This window comes from Terrapene carolina, unplaced genomic scaffold (genome assembly GCF_002925995.2).
Source record: "Terrapene carolina triunguis isolate 2854851 unplaced genomic scaffold, T_m_triunguis-2.0 Scaffold111, whole genome shotgun sequence".
Lineage (NCBI taxonomy): Eukaryota > Metazoa > Chordata > Testudines > Emydidae > Terrapene > Terrapene triunguis.
Window position 1 is genome coordinate 6,022,197 of NW_020664462.1, and position 16,582 is coordinate 6,038,778.

General features: G+C 47.4%; 1 protein-coding gene across 7 annotated transcripts in view; it reads right to left on the minus strand.

The window, feature by feature from the left end:
• NKTR (natural killer cell triggering receptor) overlaps window positions 1-16,582 on the minus strand; it is a 75,053-nt gene that overhangs the window by 7,665 nt on the left and 50,806 nt on the right. For all 7 annotated transcript variants that reach the window (XM_026652169.2, XM_026652168.2, XM_026652167.2 and 4 more), the window contains one exon: window positions 898-3,861. In XM_026652169.2, the coding sequence (XP_026507954.1) occupies window positions 898-3,861 (2,964 nt within the window). The remainder of the gene's footprint in view (window positions 1-897; window positions 3,862-16,582) is intronic.

Here is a 16,582-nt window from a genome sequence, read left to right on the forward strand (position 1 = left end):
GCTGCCTGCTTGTAAGATTCTGTGGAAGAGCAGCGACTTTACAAGGGAGCATTGCACAAGTTCCGCTTTTCTGCCTCCTCCTCCCAGTGCTTCCCCAGCTGTTTGGCGGCTCTTAGGACTTTCTGGGAGGGAGGGGCAGAAGCGGGGAAGCCCCGTGTCTCCACTCCTCCCTCTCCCAGCCCGAAAATCCTAAGTGCCGCTAAACAGCTGTTTAGCGGCACTTAGGACTTTGGGGGGGAGGGGGATGTGGCGTGCTCCGGAGAGGAGGTGGAGCGGGTGAAGAGGTGGGCCTGGAGTGGAGCAGGGACGGGAAGAGGCAGGCCTGGAGCATTCCCAGCAAAATCCGAACCTGTTCTCTGGGGAAGCTGCCGCTACTGCTGCAAAGGTGCTTCCTAGCGTCCTTGCCTGCAGCGGGCTGTGCCTGTGTGGGGTAAGCCAGGGGCACCTTCCCAACCACAATACAGTACAGCACAATACTGTACAGTATACAGTATCATTCCTTTTGTCTGCCCCCCCCAAATTTCCTTGGCACCTAACCCCCCGCATTTACATTAAATCTTATGGGACAACTGGATTCATTTAACATTGTTTCACTTAAAGTTGCATTTTTCAGGAACATAACTACAACGTTAAGTGAGGAGTTACTATACCAAAATATAATTAAAATGAAGTGACGGAAACAGAATTAACACTTCAAGATAAACTTGAAAAGTAAAGTGCTTTATTGCAAACTAGTCAGTGAAGAGATATATTGCTAGTTTCTACTTAGCACATTACTGCTGGAAAATGAGAGATCCTGTCAACACAGAACTTGCACTTCTATTTCAAATTCATTTGCTTACTGTTTAAGTAAAACTGTAGATTACTAAAACAGAGATTACATAACAAATTACTAACCTATATGAGTAAGTGGAACTTCGTGATCGACTTCTTGAGTGACTGTAGGATAGAGATCTTGTTCTATGTCTGGATTTAGATTCAGATTTACTTCGTGACCTACTTAGACTCCTGGATTGGCTGTTGTCATCTCTACTTGGAGGAGACTGTTCATCACTTGAACTCTCCTGGTTCCTTGGTCTCCGATTTAACCGTGCTGTCTTTCTAACTTCATCAAACAGAGATCCTGGCCTGACTTTATTTTTACTTTTTATTTCTATTCTTAAACCTTGTGGCTTAGAGTCAGGTGCTGAAGTACTGTTTGTAACTTCTGCAGCACTACTAGTAGTAGCAGATTGTAGATTACCTACACCCTGTAAAGGTTTCCATTTATTATCGATCATACTGCTTTGTGTATTTTCAGTTATTTCAGTTTTCAAAGTGTTTTCCACAGTAGTGACCATGGTGACGGAGCTGCTGTCTTGTATTTCTATTTTTTTGACTTCTTTAACATTGATCAGTTGTTTAATACGGTTTCCTTGTTTGGCTGTGTCTGGTCCAGGGTTCTCATTCTGTAAATCTTTGTTTGCATTAATATTTAAAGTCTGAGATTTAGCACTCAGGATGACAGGAGACAAAATGTCCACACCCACCTTCCCAGGAGAGTTACGATCTGGAGTACAAATCTCCATGTTATCATCTGTCTGCATAACATCCTCTGATCCATTTTGTTTACTTTCTTCAATATGTTTAACACCTTTCTTTGAAGTAGCCACATTTATTTCTGGATTTAATGTACTGGCTGAATAGTTGTGCTCACTGTTGTCTTTATTAAGGTGACTATGCTCTGGTGATGTATTGCACGTAGTGTTCCTACTTGAGAGGTTCTCATCTTCACAAGACTTTTCACCATTTCCAGTTTTATCTTTGCACATTTTGTTGTTTTCATAAGCTTGTTGGTTTTTATCTTTACTGTCCCTGGTAAGTTGCTTTTGTTTTTTATCATCTCTGGTAACAGGCTTTTCATTCATGTCCTCATCTTCCTCCTCCCCAAACTCCAGTGGAGGCTGCCAGTGAAAAAGCTCTTTTTGTTTCTGAACCTTATGCTTCTTCTCTTTTTTCTCCTTTGATTTCTCTTTGGCTTTTTTGGAATGTGATTTTTTGAGGTTCTTTTTGGACCCATGTTTGTGTTTTTTTGACTTTCCTTTAATATTTGCCAAACTGGAGTGGGAATTCTCAGATGCAGAAGAGGAGGACTGTTGCTTGCTTGTTTTCCAAGTATGATCAGAAGAATCCAGAAAACCTTCTGAAGAATTTGATTTAGTTTTCACCCTGCTTTTGGTAAGACTGAGCTCTGTATCAGATCCTGATGTGGCCTCACCTTCCTCTTTACTGGACGAGGGCCTAGAATCTTCTCTACCGTTTCTAGTCTCTCCTCTTTCTGAATTTGATTCCGAGTCCCATTTACTGCCTGAATAAGTCTTTCTTTTTGTCTTTGCACCACTTCTATGCTGTTCAGAAGTTTTCTCCCTCAAAGATTTCTTTTTTGAATGGTCACTGTCCCATTCAGACTTGGATTTCTCCTCACTTCTGTCAGCAGTCAAATTGTTTTTATTCTCTTTCTGGTTGTCTCCTTCTGGTTGAGAATGTCCTTCTTTCTCCTGGACTGGCTGTATTTTAACAGAATGCTCACTATCTGTAGAAAAGTCTAAAGATGATCTTCTCTCACTCTCTTTTCGTCCTTGAGAAGACTCATCATAGGTTTTACTCTTCCTGACAACTGTGCTACTTTCAGAGCTACTCTCTTGCCTTTTCTTCAATGATTGGAAATTTTGCTCACTGGATTCAGATTTCCTTTTGCTTCCATGTCTATCGTCATCACTAAGAGAGTAATAAGATGATGACCCGCTATAACCTGATTGATCACTGCGGTATCTATTTGGTGATTGAGATCTGCCAGTTGACCGAGATCTTGATCTTGAACTAGATGGACTCCTTGATCTTGTATAAGATCTAGAGTAGGATCTGCTTCGAGAAGACCTGCTCCTTGATCTTAGCCAACTATCTGAACTTCTCTCACTATGAGACCTTGAATAACCACTTCGATCACTATCTGAACTCTTTTGTCGCTTACGGGAGGAGGAGGAGGAAGTATTAACCTCTTTAATATTTGTTAAATTGTAGTTACTTTGGGTAGGGATTAAATGGGTTGTTTTAGCTTTCATTTCCTGAATTCGCTCATAGGATGGTTTCCAGGGCTTTTGTCCAGGTTTCCACCTGGAAGGTGGAGGACTGTCACTTAACGATATAACCGGAATATTTTCAGCTACAACAGGTTGTACTACAACTTTATCACTCTGTGGTATTGCTGCTCTTACAGGTTCAGTCTTATTTGGCTTATTTTCATTCAATTCTGCTTTAGTATTTCGTGGTGAATTTGAAACTGTCCTGTGATGCCTGGAGTTAGTGCTAGATCTTGATCTGCTTCGAGAATGAGATAATTTAGATGCTGTTCTTGATCTAGAACTCCTTCTGGAATAAGACCTTGATCTAGATCTAGATCTGGATCTACACCTGGACCTGTAATATGAATGAGAATCTCTGCTCGATAGAGTTGATGAACTCTGGTCATCTTTGTCAGATTTAGACCAGTCTCTTCTGGATGAGCGTCTAGAAGATAATGAGGAAGAAGGAGACTTCCTTTCACGATCCCGAGATGACTTTGTCCTCTTGATAGAAGAACGAGAGGATTCTACCTCTGATGAGGGTGAGGTTCTCTTTTTTTTAGTTTGTTTATGTTTCTTGAAATGCTTTTGCTTTTTGGCTTTCTTTTTGTGTTTTGTCTTCTTTTTCTCTTTTCGGTGCTTTTTGTGGTGGCTGGTATACCTCAGGGTACTGAGATCAGAATAGCCATTATGTGACCAAGATCTTGATCGCTGGGACAAACTTCTGTCATCCCATCTGCTTGAACATGGGTCACTCAACCTTAAAAAAAAAAGTAGACATTAAAGGAAATTCCTTAAAATTAGTTTGCTTATTTTCTACATCCAATATAGAATATCAATACAATTGGTTCTCCAGAGAGCTGAATGAAACTAGATACAGGAAAATGCTATATTTGGTAATAAATAAGGCCTTCTTTCACAAGGGAACATATACATCTTAAAAAAAGCCTATTATACTATAACAAAAAATTCCCTTTCAGATGTGAAATGGCTTTAATTAATTATGAAGTTATTAGACAGCTACTTCTCATCTGGGAGATAATAGCTATCAATATCAGTTAATCATTAGTTTTACAGCATGCAGATAAGCTAAATGATGTGATTGGCTTATATACTGCACAATCTCACCATCCAAAAAAAAAAAAAGCCTGGTAGCTTACCAGTACAGTAACTGTTGTTCTTTGAAATGTATTGTACCCATATACACTGCAGGTGTTTGTGCACCCCGTGCACTCGAGTCAGACTTTTGTGAGGAGTACCACCAGATGGAGCATGTGCGCTGCTTTCCTCGTGCTCTGAGGTGAGGGCATAAAGCAGGTATGGCTACTGCCTCCCTCTCTATTCCTTCGCATTGTTGTATATAATGTCCAAAGTAGCAGAGAAAGTGGGAGGGTCCTGGAATGTATACGTGCACAACACATCTCAAAGAACAACTGTTTTTTCTCTTTTGTGTGATTGTGCACATATACATTCCACTACTGGTGATGCATAAGCAGTTCCCTTACAGGTGGAGGGACTTCAGATCATCTGAACAGAGATTGTAACACTGACTTGCCAACGTTGGCATTGTCACGAGACGCTTGAGAGATGGTGTAATGAGCGCAAAAAGTATGTACAGACAACCACATTACTGCCTTGCAGCCATCAGCAAATGCAACATTGGTCATAAATGTTGATGAAGTGGACATGGAGTGACGTTACTCTTGGTGGAGGAGAGACTTCAGCAAGATTGCAGTAGAGCTTAATGCAGTCAAAAACCCAATGAGCGATTCACTGTCTGACCCTTAACTTGCTCAGCATAAGCTACGAAAAGCTTGGGAGAACTCTAGTGAAGTCCAAGTAGAACACCAAAACTCTATGAACATCCAATGTATGAAGTGTTTTCTCAGCTTTAGAGGAAAGGTTTCAGGAAAAACACCGGCAAATTAATAGATTGACTCAGATGGAAAGCTGACACTACCTTAGGGTGTGATTTAAAGGAAACTGTCTTAATGGAAGTCCATGAAAGGAGGATCAACAAGAAAATTGTGATGTTCTGCAACCGTCTTAGCAGATGTGACTGCCACCAGAAAGGCCACTTTCATACACAGTAACGGTAATGAGGTTGTAGCCAGAGCCTCAAAAAGGGGGGGGGGGAGGGGAGAGTCTATTGAATTTGGAGAGGACTAGACTTAGATCTCATATAGGTACAGGATCAGACATAGGAGGGTAAACATTGAGTAGATCTTTCAAAAATCAGGAAACGAGAGAGAGAGAGAAAATGGAAAACCCATCTACTGGTGGATGTAGAGCAGAAATAGAAGCAGGTGAACTCTCACAGAACTAACTGAAAGCCTGACCATTTTGGGAAAACAGGTACTCCAGTACATATATAGCCTCTGTGTGAAGGGGCGATAAATGTTAAGATTGTGCCCAAATCAAAAACCTCTTCCACTTTCCTGCATCTGTGGCTCTAGTGGTTTCCTTTTTGCTGTTCAATGGTGGTCTGAACCTCTTGAGAGCACAATTTCTCATGAGAATTCAACCAGAGCTCATCCATGTCATGAGATCGAGAGATTGGAGGTTTGGATGTAGAGACTTACCTTGGTTCTGAGACAACAGATCCTCAACCAGAGGCAAAGTTAATGGAGGTCGAACAGAGAGCTGATGAAGGACTGTGAAGCAATACTATCTTGGACGTGCCGGTGCATCAAGATTGAAGTTACTTTTCAGTTTTCTGAATACTCTTGGAATGAGAGGCATTGAAGGGAATGCACATAGAAGAAAACTGGACCATGGAAAAAGAACAGCATCTGTGATGGAATCTGGGTTGCAGCCCATCCTGGAGCAAAATCTCGTGCACTTGTTGTTCAGGTTGGTTCCAAACAAATGTGTTACTGGTGAAAAATCTGGAGGAGAACGTCCTTCCTGATTGACCACTTGTGTTGATCTATGAAAACCCTGCTGAAGGAATCTGCAAGTGTGTTTCTTAATCCTGGATGGTGAAAGTCCTCCAGGGAAACATGATGAATGCATAAATTCCATAGGATAGCCTCCTGGCACAGTTGGGATGATCTTGCACCTCCCTGCTTCTTCAGATAAAATATGGCAGTGGTGCTGTATGTAAGAACTTGTACCACCAGATTCTCGATGGTGGACATAAACATCTTGCAGGCAAACTAATAGCTCGGAGCTCTACACATTTATGTGGAGCAAAACTTCCTGGGGCGACCAAAGAGCTTGTGTCCAGAGTTGACCGAGATGGGCTCTCCAACCTTTGGTAGATGCATCTGTTATCAGAGTCATAGTCAGTTCTGGGGACAAGAATGGAATCATCTTGCACTCATTGTGGGGATCCAACCACTAAATGACAGACTGAAGCACTCATGGCAGGTACGCAAATCCATATGTCCAGAGGGTTCTGGGAAGGACTATATATTGAATGGAGCCAGGCCTGCAGACAGGTAAGGTGAAGTCTGGTATGCAGAGTTACGTACATGCATGAGGACATGTGGCCCAGAGCTGAAGGCAGGCATACACTGTTGTCACTGGGTAGGAATTCAGGATTTTGGAAAGGAAGGCTAAAGATTGATATCTTTAATTTGGAAAGTAAGACTTGGCTGTCCTGGCATTAAGGTCTGCTCCTATGAAGGATATGCATTGATTATAATTGTGATTTGTCCACATTTAGTTTCAGACCCAGATGAGAGAACAACTGCCTGATTAGAATGCTGTTTTGGACCTGGTTGCTTGATGCTCCACAAACTAGTCAATCATCAAGGTAAGGAAATACCTGAACACCCCAGCAGCAGAGGTGGGCCGCTACAACTTCCATGCACTTGAAGACCCTTGGAGCTGATGACAGTTCGAAGGGAAGCATTGCATACTGGTAATGATTGGTGTCTGCTAAGAATCGAAGGTACTTCCTTGTCAGAGGAATTTATCGCCACATGGAAGTAAGCGTCTTGTAAACTGAGTGCTGCATACCAATCTCCAGGGAAGGTGTAACAGCAGTGAGAGTAACCAGCCTGATCTTGATTTTTTTTTGTTTTTGTTTGGTTGATGAAATGGTTCAGCTTTCTTAGATCTAGAATGGGGTGAAGGCCACCAGATTTCTTTGGGACCAGGAAGTACCAGGAATAGAAACACTTTCTTCTGTGTTGGTAAAGAACTTCTGTCACTCTCAATTATAGAAGAGACTGGCGTTCTTGAAATAACAGTCTAGTGAGAAGGGTCACTGAAAAGGTACGGGAAGGTGGGTTGGGAAAAGGAAGGGAGGTAAATTGGAGAACATATCCCTCCTTCACTGTGCTGAGCATCCACTTGTCTGAGGTGATGCTTCCCCAAACACTCTGAAAGTGGGACAGGTGCGATCCAGGGAAGAGATGTAGTTGGTGTGCTGTCCTCAACTAAAAAATCAAAATGATTGCTTGGAGGATGAAGCTGCCTGGTGAGAAGGACCTCCCACTGATTAAGATGGCTAGTTATGTCGGGAAGGACTTGACCTTATCTTGAACGCATATTATGACCTCTGTTGGAAAGAGGATCTGGAGTAAGACTGGGGCCTAAACAGTTTCCTCTTGGTAACCAGAGTATAAATGCTTAACAAACCAAGAGTTGCATGATAGTCCCTCAGTGTGTGCATAGCGTCATCTGTTTTAGCATCACACAGTTTAGAACTCTCAAAAGGTAATTCCTCTATTGTGTTCTGCAGCAACCTTGAAATGCCAGAAACCTGTAGTCAGAAAGAACATGGCATGGAGACTGCAATGCCTTTGGAACACAAAGCTGTATCAGCAGCATCTACTGCTGCCTGAAGAGACATGCAAGCTGTAAGATGCCCCTGAAACCAGCACTAAAAACCATTCCTTATATTCCTCTGGCAACTTGTCAGCAAATTTAGAAATTGCAAAGAAATTAATAAAGTTATATTTTGACAAAACAGCCTGATAATTAACAACTCTTATTTGAAGTGTGGTAGTGGAAGAAATCTTTGGGCTGTATAAATCCAGTCTCTCATTTTTTTTATCCTTGGGAGTAGCCTAAGGGTGAGACTGATGGGATCATTCATTAGCACCTGTGAACACCAAAGAATCAGGAACTGAATAGGTAAAGAAATAGTCAAAATCTTGTTGAGGGATTTGCTATTGTCTGTCCACTAGCTTGTCCATAGGTGGTATAGAGGCTGGAGTTTTTCAGAGAGTTTTCGCTACCTACAGTAATGCTTCACTGATGTGAAGTGCAACTCTTCCTGCGGGAGAGGGCTGTAAAATAACTAGGACAGTGGGGTGGATTGTCTTGTACAAGTTTCTACTGTACCCCCACCAGAAAGTGTCAACCCTCCTAATCAGGTCCTGAAAAACTCTGAAGTCCTTGGAGGGGGAGATGAAGTCTCTGGTGTGACTGCCTTATCTGGTGAAGATGAAGAAATAGAAGAAGGAAGATCTAAGGGTTCTTCCATTAATTCCTCGTCTTCTTCCATGGGATCCAGCACAGCAGGTTGAGGGATGGTAGCAGGATGATGAGTAGAGGTTTTTGGCAGCAGGGGAGTAGGAGAATTCCTTCTAGAGTGAGGGAGAGCTAGATTCTTTTGGAGCAGCCCAAGATCAGTAAGGGGGACCCCAGGCTGGGATTTCCTTATAGGAAGACCAATCCTGACCTTTAGGTCTGGTAGTTGAAGACCTGTAAGGCGATCTAAACAGTGTCAAAGGTGAGACAGATTCTTCTCTTTTTGAGGTAGAAGAAGAAATTTAAGCCTTCTCAGAATATGGAGGAGCAGTTCCCATTGGTGTTCTAGGTGGCCTGGATATAAGAGACTTTAGGCTCCAAACAAAGCAAGGGTTGGGGTTGGCCGAATGAAGATGAAGTGATCCATGCCAATGATGCCAGCATAACTCATAAGAGCATAAGAATGGCCACACTGTGTCAGACTAATAGTCCATCTAGCCCAGTATCCTGTCTTCCGACAGTGACCAATGCTAGGTGCCCCAGAGGGAATGAACAGAACAGGTAATCATCAAGTGATCCATCCCCTGTTGTCCATTCCCAGCTTCTGGCAAACAGGCTAGGGACATTTCAGAGTACAGTTTTGCATACAGTCATCCGAGAGGTGACTGTAACAGGGATAGTGCCCGCGGTGCCAGGTATGTTGATGGCTCTGAAGACACTATCACTGAAGACACTGTCACTGGTTGTAGCAGAGGAGAGTCCGGCAGGGAAAAACAAAGGAGATCCCCTGAGGACAACAAGGCCCACATGGTGGAAGGTACCTCAGGTAAGTGTGTCAACAGTACCAGTGGAACACAGGCAGACTGAAACAGCTGAAAAGAGCTGATAAATTGCATGACCACACTTTGGTTCATTATGAAAAATAGTCAAGAGACCAAATAACCAATGTCAGTCAGGTATAACAACACGGTACAGGAAAAAGGACCTATATGATACCAGTCTCTGAAGAACAGTCCTATGAAACAATGTTATATTCACCTTATGCAGAAGGTGTGCTCCCCAAGTTACACATTTCAGCTGGTATTATTTATATGATTTTACAAGCTACACATTCTTACTACACGTCACCAAAATCCAACCCACCACTTTCTTCCATATTCCTAACTTGTTATTCTGTTCCCTCCTTACTTTGGTTTTGGATACTAGCATTCCAGGTACTGATCTGTGAAGGTACTTCCGTAGCTTGTATTGAGAGACAGAAGCAATATATCTTGATTTTGACAAGTTCCCTATCTGCTTGTGACAAAGGCTGATTTCACTAAATGCAAGGTGTTATGGGACACTTAGCATAGGAAGTGAACAAGATTATGGTAAAGGCTGGTTTAGGTTATATCACTGTTACAGTATTTGTGCTTAATTTATACCACACACACAGTATTTACATGCTAGCCAATATATATTAGTCAGCAAGGACAAAAGATTCATCATGGGTGAAGACACTGGACTTGACGGTGCTCCCTCATATGGAATTGGTGAGCACTTACATTTGTGAAGCCTCAAACGGGTACCAGAGGATTTACCGGAAGATTTTCTGGGGAAAGACCAAAACTTTGAGGATTTGTTAGCATTGGAATGCACATGTCGCTTTGTTGAAGCTGACAGGGAAGACAAAGCATGATGTTTGTCACTGGACTTGCGTTTTAAAACAGGAGGAGCTGGAGGGGCACTTCTGCTTGAATCTGAGTCCCCTGCCTCATGGTCAGGGCTCAACTATGATGCAAGATGCATTGCCTCTTTCACAAGGTGGACTTTAAGTCAAAATTTCCTCTGTTTTTGGTCCTGGTGAGGAAGGAGGTACAAATAGAGCATTTGTCCCTCATCTAAACCAGACAAATCAAGCAGCTCTTGTGCCCATCTGTGACCGGGATAATGGCCCCGCAGGCAGCACACTGCTAAAAACCTGGGGATTTTTTCCATATTAAAATCCTCCAGGATAACGAGCTAAAAATTATAATTAGCCAGCTAGCTAGACTACTACTAACTATATTACATATATAAATAAAACAAACTTTTAGAGATGCTGGCTAACTGAAGCAAATGCTACAGGGAGTTCCAATGCTCACTGTGGGAAGTGAGAAGGAACTGAAAGGGAGGAGGTGGCCAGGCCCCTTTTATGTCTTTGCCTGAGAGAACAAGGAGAGCAGGGACACATCCACTGCATAGTGGTACTGCTGGCAAAAGTCTCTGACTCAAGTGCACTGGGTGCACAAACACCTGCATTGGAATGTATGTGTGCACAATCATTTGAAGGAGAACTATAGATTCCTAAGTTATGTTGAAATCCAAGCTTAACCATTTTCTCATACTTATTTTGTGCTTCTCTACCAAACTATCTTACAATATATGAACACATAGAAGGAGTTCATAGCAATTGGGATGTTTTGTTTAGGACTTATATTCAATAAAAGACTGTTACTCACCTTTGTAACTGTTGTTCTTCGAGATGTGTTGCTCATATCCATTCCAATTAGGTGTGCGCATCTCGCGTGCATGATCGACGGAAGATTTTTACCCTAGCAACACTTGGTGGGTGGGCTGAGGCGCCCCCTGGAGTGGCGCCTTTTTGGCGCCGGATATATGCCCCGGCCGACCCAGCACCCCCTCAACTCCTTCTTGCCAGCTATTCTGACAGAGGGGAAGGAGGGCGGGTTTGGAATGGATATGAGCAACACATCTCGAAGAACAACAGTTACAAAGGTGAGTAACCGTCTTTTCTTCTTTGAGTGCTTGCTCATATCGATTCCAATTAGGTGACTCCCAAGCCTTACCTATGCAGTGGGGTCAGAGTGAGATGTCGCGGAGTGAAGGACCGCTGAACTGAATGCAGCATCACCCCTGGACTGCTGCACTATTGCATAGTGGGCGGCCTCAGGTAGAAGACAAGGAGGAATATGTCCTGGTTGACATGGAAGGCAGACGCCACCTTAGGGAGGAAGGCCGGGTGGGGTCGCAGCTGTACCTTGTCCTTGTGGAACACCGTATACGGTGGTTCCAATGTGAGTGCCCTGAGCTCAGACACGTGCCTCGCCAAGGTGATAGCTACGAGGAAGGCTGTCTTCCAGGAAAGGTACAGGAGCGAGCAGGTGGCCATCGGCTCGAACGGGGCACCCATGAGTCTGGATAGGACCAGGTTAAGATCCCACATAGGGACCGGTTGTCGAATTCTTGGGAACAGGTGCTCCAACCCCTTGAGAAATCTGCTGACCGTGGAATTGGAGAAGACCGAGCACCCGTTTTCGCCTGGGTGGAAAGCCGAAATAGCTGCCAGGTGCACCCTGATGGAAGATATTGCCAAGCCCTGCTGCTTTAAGGACAGGAGGTAGTCCAAGATGATAGGTACTGACGCCAGGGGGGAGGGGGGGTCGTCGTATGATTCCGGGCACACCAGCAGGAAAACGGCTTCCACTTGGCTAAGTATGTGGACCTGGTAGAGGACTCCTGCTACCCAAAAGGATCTGCTGGACCGAGTGAGAACAGCACAGCTCAGACTGATTTAGCCATGCAGCAGCCACGCTGTGAGGTGGAGAGTTTGCAGGTTTGGATGACAGAGTCGACCGTGATCCTGATTGATCAGGTCTGGCCACAGCAGGAGTGGAATCGGGGTGTCCACCGACTGCTCTAGGAGAGTGGGTATACCAGGGCTGTCTGGGCAATGCCGGGGCGACCAGAATCAGACGGGCTCTGTCCCTGCGCAGCTTGATTAGGACCCTGTGGACTAGCGGGAATGGAGGAAAGGCGTAGCACAGGTGATCCTTCCACTGAATTAGGAAGGCGTCCGACAGGGTACCCGGAGAGCGCCCTTGGAGAGAGCAGAACACCTGGCATTTCCAATTCTTGCAAGAGGCGAATAGGGCTATCAGGGGAAAGCCCCACTTCAGGAAGACAGAGTGGATGACGTCCGGGCAAACCGACCACTTGTGAGCCTGGAATGATCTGCTGAGGTGGTCCGCTAAGGTGTTCTGGACCCATGGGAGAAACGACGCCACCAGATGGATTGAGTGGGCTATGCAGAATTCCCACAGACGAGTGGCCTCCTGACAGAGGGGGGATGACCGGGCTCCCCCTTGCTTGTTGATGTAAAACATGGCCGTAGTGTTGTCTGTGAGGACTGCAACACAACGGCCGTGAATGCGCTCTTGGAATGCTAGACATGCCAGGCGCACTGCTCTGAGTTCCCGTACGCTGATGTGCAGGGATAACTCTCCTGCCAACCATAGCCCCTGCGTACGGAGGTTCCCGAGGTGGGCTCCCCATCCCAGGGATGATGCATCCGTGACTAGGGACATGGAGGGCTGCGGGGCATGAAATGGCACCCCTTCGCACACTGATTTGGGTCCAGCCACCAGCCTAGAGAGGTTAATACCCCTGGCGGGATGGTAACCACTGTGCTCAAGCTGTCCCGACCGGGGTGGTATACTGTTGATAGCCAGGCTTGGAGTGGACATAGTCGCAGCCTGGTGTGCCTGGTCACAAACGTGCAAGAGGCCATGTGTCCCAGGAGGCATCGGCATGTTTTCATGGTCGAGGTCGAGAAGCTTTGCAGGCTGTGGACGATGTTCACCAGGGATTGGAAGCGTGCTTCCGGCAGAATTGCCCAGGCCAGGCCTGAGTCTAATACTGCTCCTATGAATTCTATCCTCTAGGTTGGTACCAGAGTGGATTTCGCGACATTGAGCCGGAGGCCCAGCCGATTGAACATGTTCATGGTGAGCTGAACATGAGACTGCACCTGATCCCTGGAGCGACCCCGAATAAGCCAGTTGTCAAGATATGGGAATACTTGGACCCGTTGTCGACGAAGGGAGGCCGCCATCACAGCCATGCATTTGGTAAACACCCTGGGGGGTGGATAGGCCAAAAGGAAGGACGGTGAATTGAAAGTGCTGTTGATTGACCACAAAGCAAAGGAAGCGTTTGTGCGCTGGGTAGATCGCAATGTGGAAGTACGCGTCCTTCATGTCGAGGGTGGTGTACCAGTCTCCAGGATCTAGGGAAGGAATAATGGTCCCTAGTGAGACCATGCGGAACTTCAACTTTACCATAAATTTGTCGAGTCCACGTAAATCCAGGATGGGCCAAAGCCCGCCCTTGGCCTTGGGGATTAGGAACTAGCAGGAATAAAAGCCCTTGCCCCTTGACTCTCCCGGAACCTCCTCTATCGCTCCCAAAGCCAGGAGTGATTGGACCTCCTATAGAAGGAGGTGCTCGTGAGAAGGGTCCCTGAAGAGGGACGGGGGGGGGGAAGGGGAGAAAGCAAATTGGAGGGAGTATCCTCTTTCCACCGTGCATAGGACCCAACGGTCTGATGTTATGTAGGACCACGGATGGAGGAAATGGGAGAGACACAATTTTGGAAAGGCGGGGAGGGATCCTGAATGGAGACTGGTGCTCCGTCCTCGGGCGCACCTTCAAAAGTTCTGCTTAGGCCCTGCCGATGGCTTGGGAGGGCCCTGGGCTTGGCTGGCTTGGTATCCAGTTTGTTTCCTTTTACCACCTCGGCCGCGTCTTCTAAAGAAGTCCTATCTCGGCCGAGGAGGAGGGTATGACCTCCGAGACTGTGGTCTGAAGGGCCTTCTCTGCGTTACTGGGGTATGCATTCCCAGAGAGCGCATGATAATTCTCAAATCCTTCAGACTCTGCAGCCTTGAGCCTGTCTGCTTGGAGAATAGGCCCTGGCCATCAAAGAGCAGGTCCTGGAGGGTCTGCTGTAACTCTGGTGGTAAGCCAGAGACCTGCAGCCATGAGATGCGGCGCATGGCTATGCCCGAGGCCAGGGTCCTGGGTCCTAGCTGCTGAGTCTGCTGCATCCAGAGAGGCTTGTAGGGAGGTTCTGGCCACCTTCTTGCCCTCCTCTACTATAGCCCCAAATTCCTCTCTGGACTCCTGTGGAGCCAACTCCTTGAATTTCTCCATAGAGTGCCACGAATTATAATCATATTGGCTCAGGAGTGCCTGCTGGTTGGCCACCCTGAGCTGCAAGCCTCTGGCTGAGTACACCTTGCGCCCACACAAGTCTAGGTGTCTAGCGTCCTTTGATTTAGGCGCCGGGGCCTGCTAACCGTGCCGCTCCTTCTCGTTGACCGAAGCCACGACAAGGGAGCACGGTTGGGGGTGCATATAGAGGTACTCGTAGTCCCTTGAAGGGATAAAGTACTTCCTTTCCACCCCCTTGGCCGTAGGTGGAATAGAGGCTGGCGATTGCCAGATTGTCTTGGCATTGGCCTGTATGGTTCGTATGACGGGGAGGGCAACTCTGGACGGTGCCTCCGTGGACAGAATGTCCACCACAGGGTCCTCTACCTCCACCACCTCCTCTACCTGGAAGTTCATATACTGCACGCCACTCTGCGGAGTAATTCCTGGTGGGCGCGAAACCGTAGTCCCCGCCACTGCCTCATCGGGCGAGGACGATACCCCCGGGACTAAGGGATCCTGCGCGAGGTCCTCTTGTGGAGGATCTTGTTGCTCAAGATCCATCAGGCTAGGAGCGTGGGCCTGCATTGGTGTTGGAGCAGTCGCCGCCGAGCCTCCGGGGGGGACAGGGGGGGGGGAGGGGAAAGGCGCGAGACACAGTGACCTCCGGTACTCGGGGCTCCAAAGGGGCGGAACGGGAAGTTCCTGAAGGAGTCCCCTGGGCCTGATGGTATGCCCAGGGGGTCCAAAAGGACCACTGTGGGGGTTCGTGGCCCGGGTCCTGGCCTTCTTCTAGCCACTGGCCTGTACCGCCCTTGCCCTGGTCCTGGTAGCCACCTTGCGAGTGTGACGACGCAGAGGCGGAGCGAGATGGCCAAGGCGGTGCTGTACGCGCCAGTGCCAAGTACCCCGGTGCTGTACCGTGCCGTGGTCCGGTGCCGTGAGGCAGAACGGTACCGAGACGTCCATCGGTGCCTGCAGTCGTATCGGTACCGGGAGCCTGATCTGGATGTCGATGTCGACCTCCGGTGAGATCGGCGTCGGAATCGGCTCCGGGTCGAGTGCCGCTCTGACCGGTACCGGGAGTCCGATCGGTACCGGCTGTAGCGCGATTCGGAACTCCGCGAGCCGGAGCGGCATCACGAGTACAACCGGCGCCAAAAATGAGAATGGTGCCGGGACTGCGAGCGACGCTGTGATGGGTGCCGGGAAGATCGGGACTGGGACCGGTGTCGTCCTTCTTCACTCGGCGACAGTGGTCGCATGAGGGACGGCTTTCCCTTCGACAGCACCATCCGTGCCGGAGGTGCTGCTGGCTGCAGAGGAGTCGGTTCTGTGAGTGCGATCAAGTCCCGCGCCGTTGAAAAGGTGTCCGCTGTGGGAAGATAGTCTCAGCTCGACCGCAGTGTGCCCAGGGGACCTTACGTGCATCGGAGTCGACGGCCCTTGCGGTGCCGGAGTCGATGGTGCAGGAGTCAATATTTGTCCTATGCGCTCCGGCAATGGACATGGCTCCAACTGCGGTGCGGGAAGCATCAGCGGCTGTCGCACCGACAAATCAGAAGTGGCCGGCACCTGCTTGGGCTGCTGCTGCTTCTGGCTCGGAGATAGAGACCTGCGCCATGATAGTGGAGGTGCCGGGGAGATCTGGCACCGCGAGTCTTTGGTAGAGTCTGAACGTGGTGCCGGACCAGGCGGTGTGGCAGGGGCACTCCGCACCGAGGACGACGGTGCCGAGTCTCGGCACGCGGAGGAAGGGACCGGGCTAAGTGCCGCCTCCATAAGGAGCTGCTTCAGTCTAAAGTCCCGCTCCTTCCTGGTCCTCGGCTTGAAGGTTTTGCAAATGCGGCACTTGTCTGCTTCGTGGGATTCCCCCAGACACCTTAGGCAAGAGTCATGGGGGTCTCCCATTGGCATCGACCTCTGGCAAGCTGATCAGGGTTTGAAGCCTAGAGACCCAGGCATGGGCCTGGGTACCGGGATAGGGGAGAAGACCCCGTTCCCCCGCACTGATTAAACTAACTCTAACTATACTAAGTAATTCACAACTATTAACAACTATAACCAACTATTAACAATTA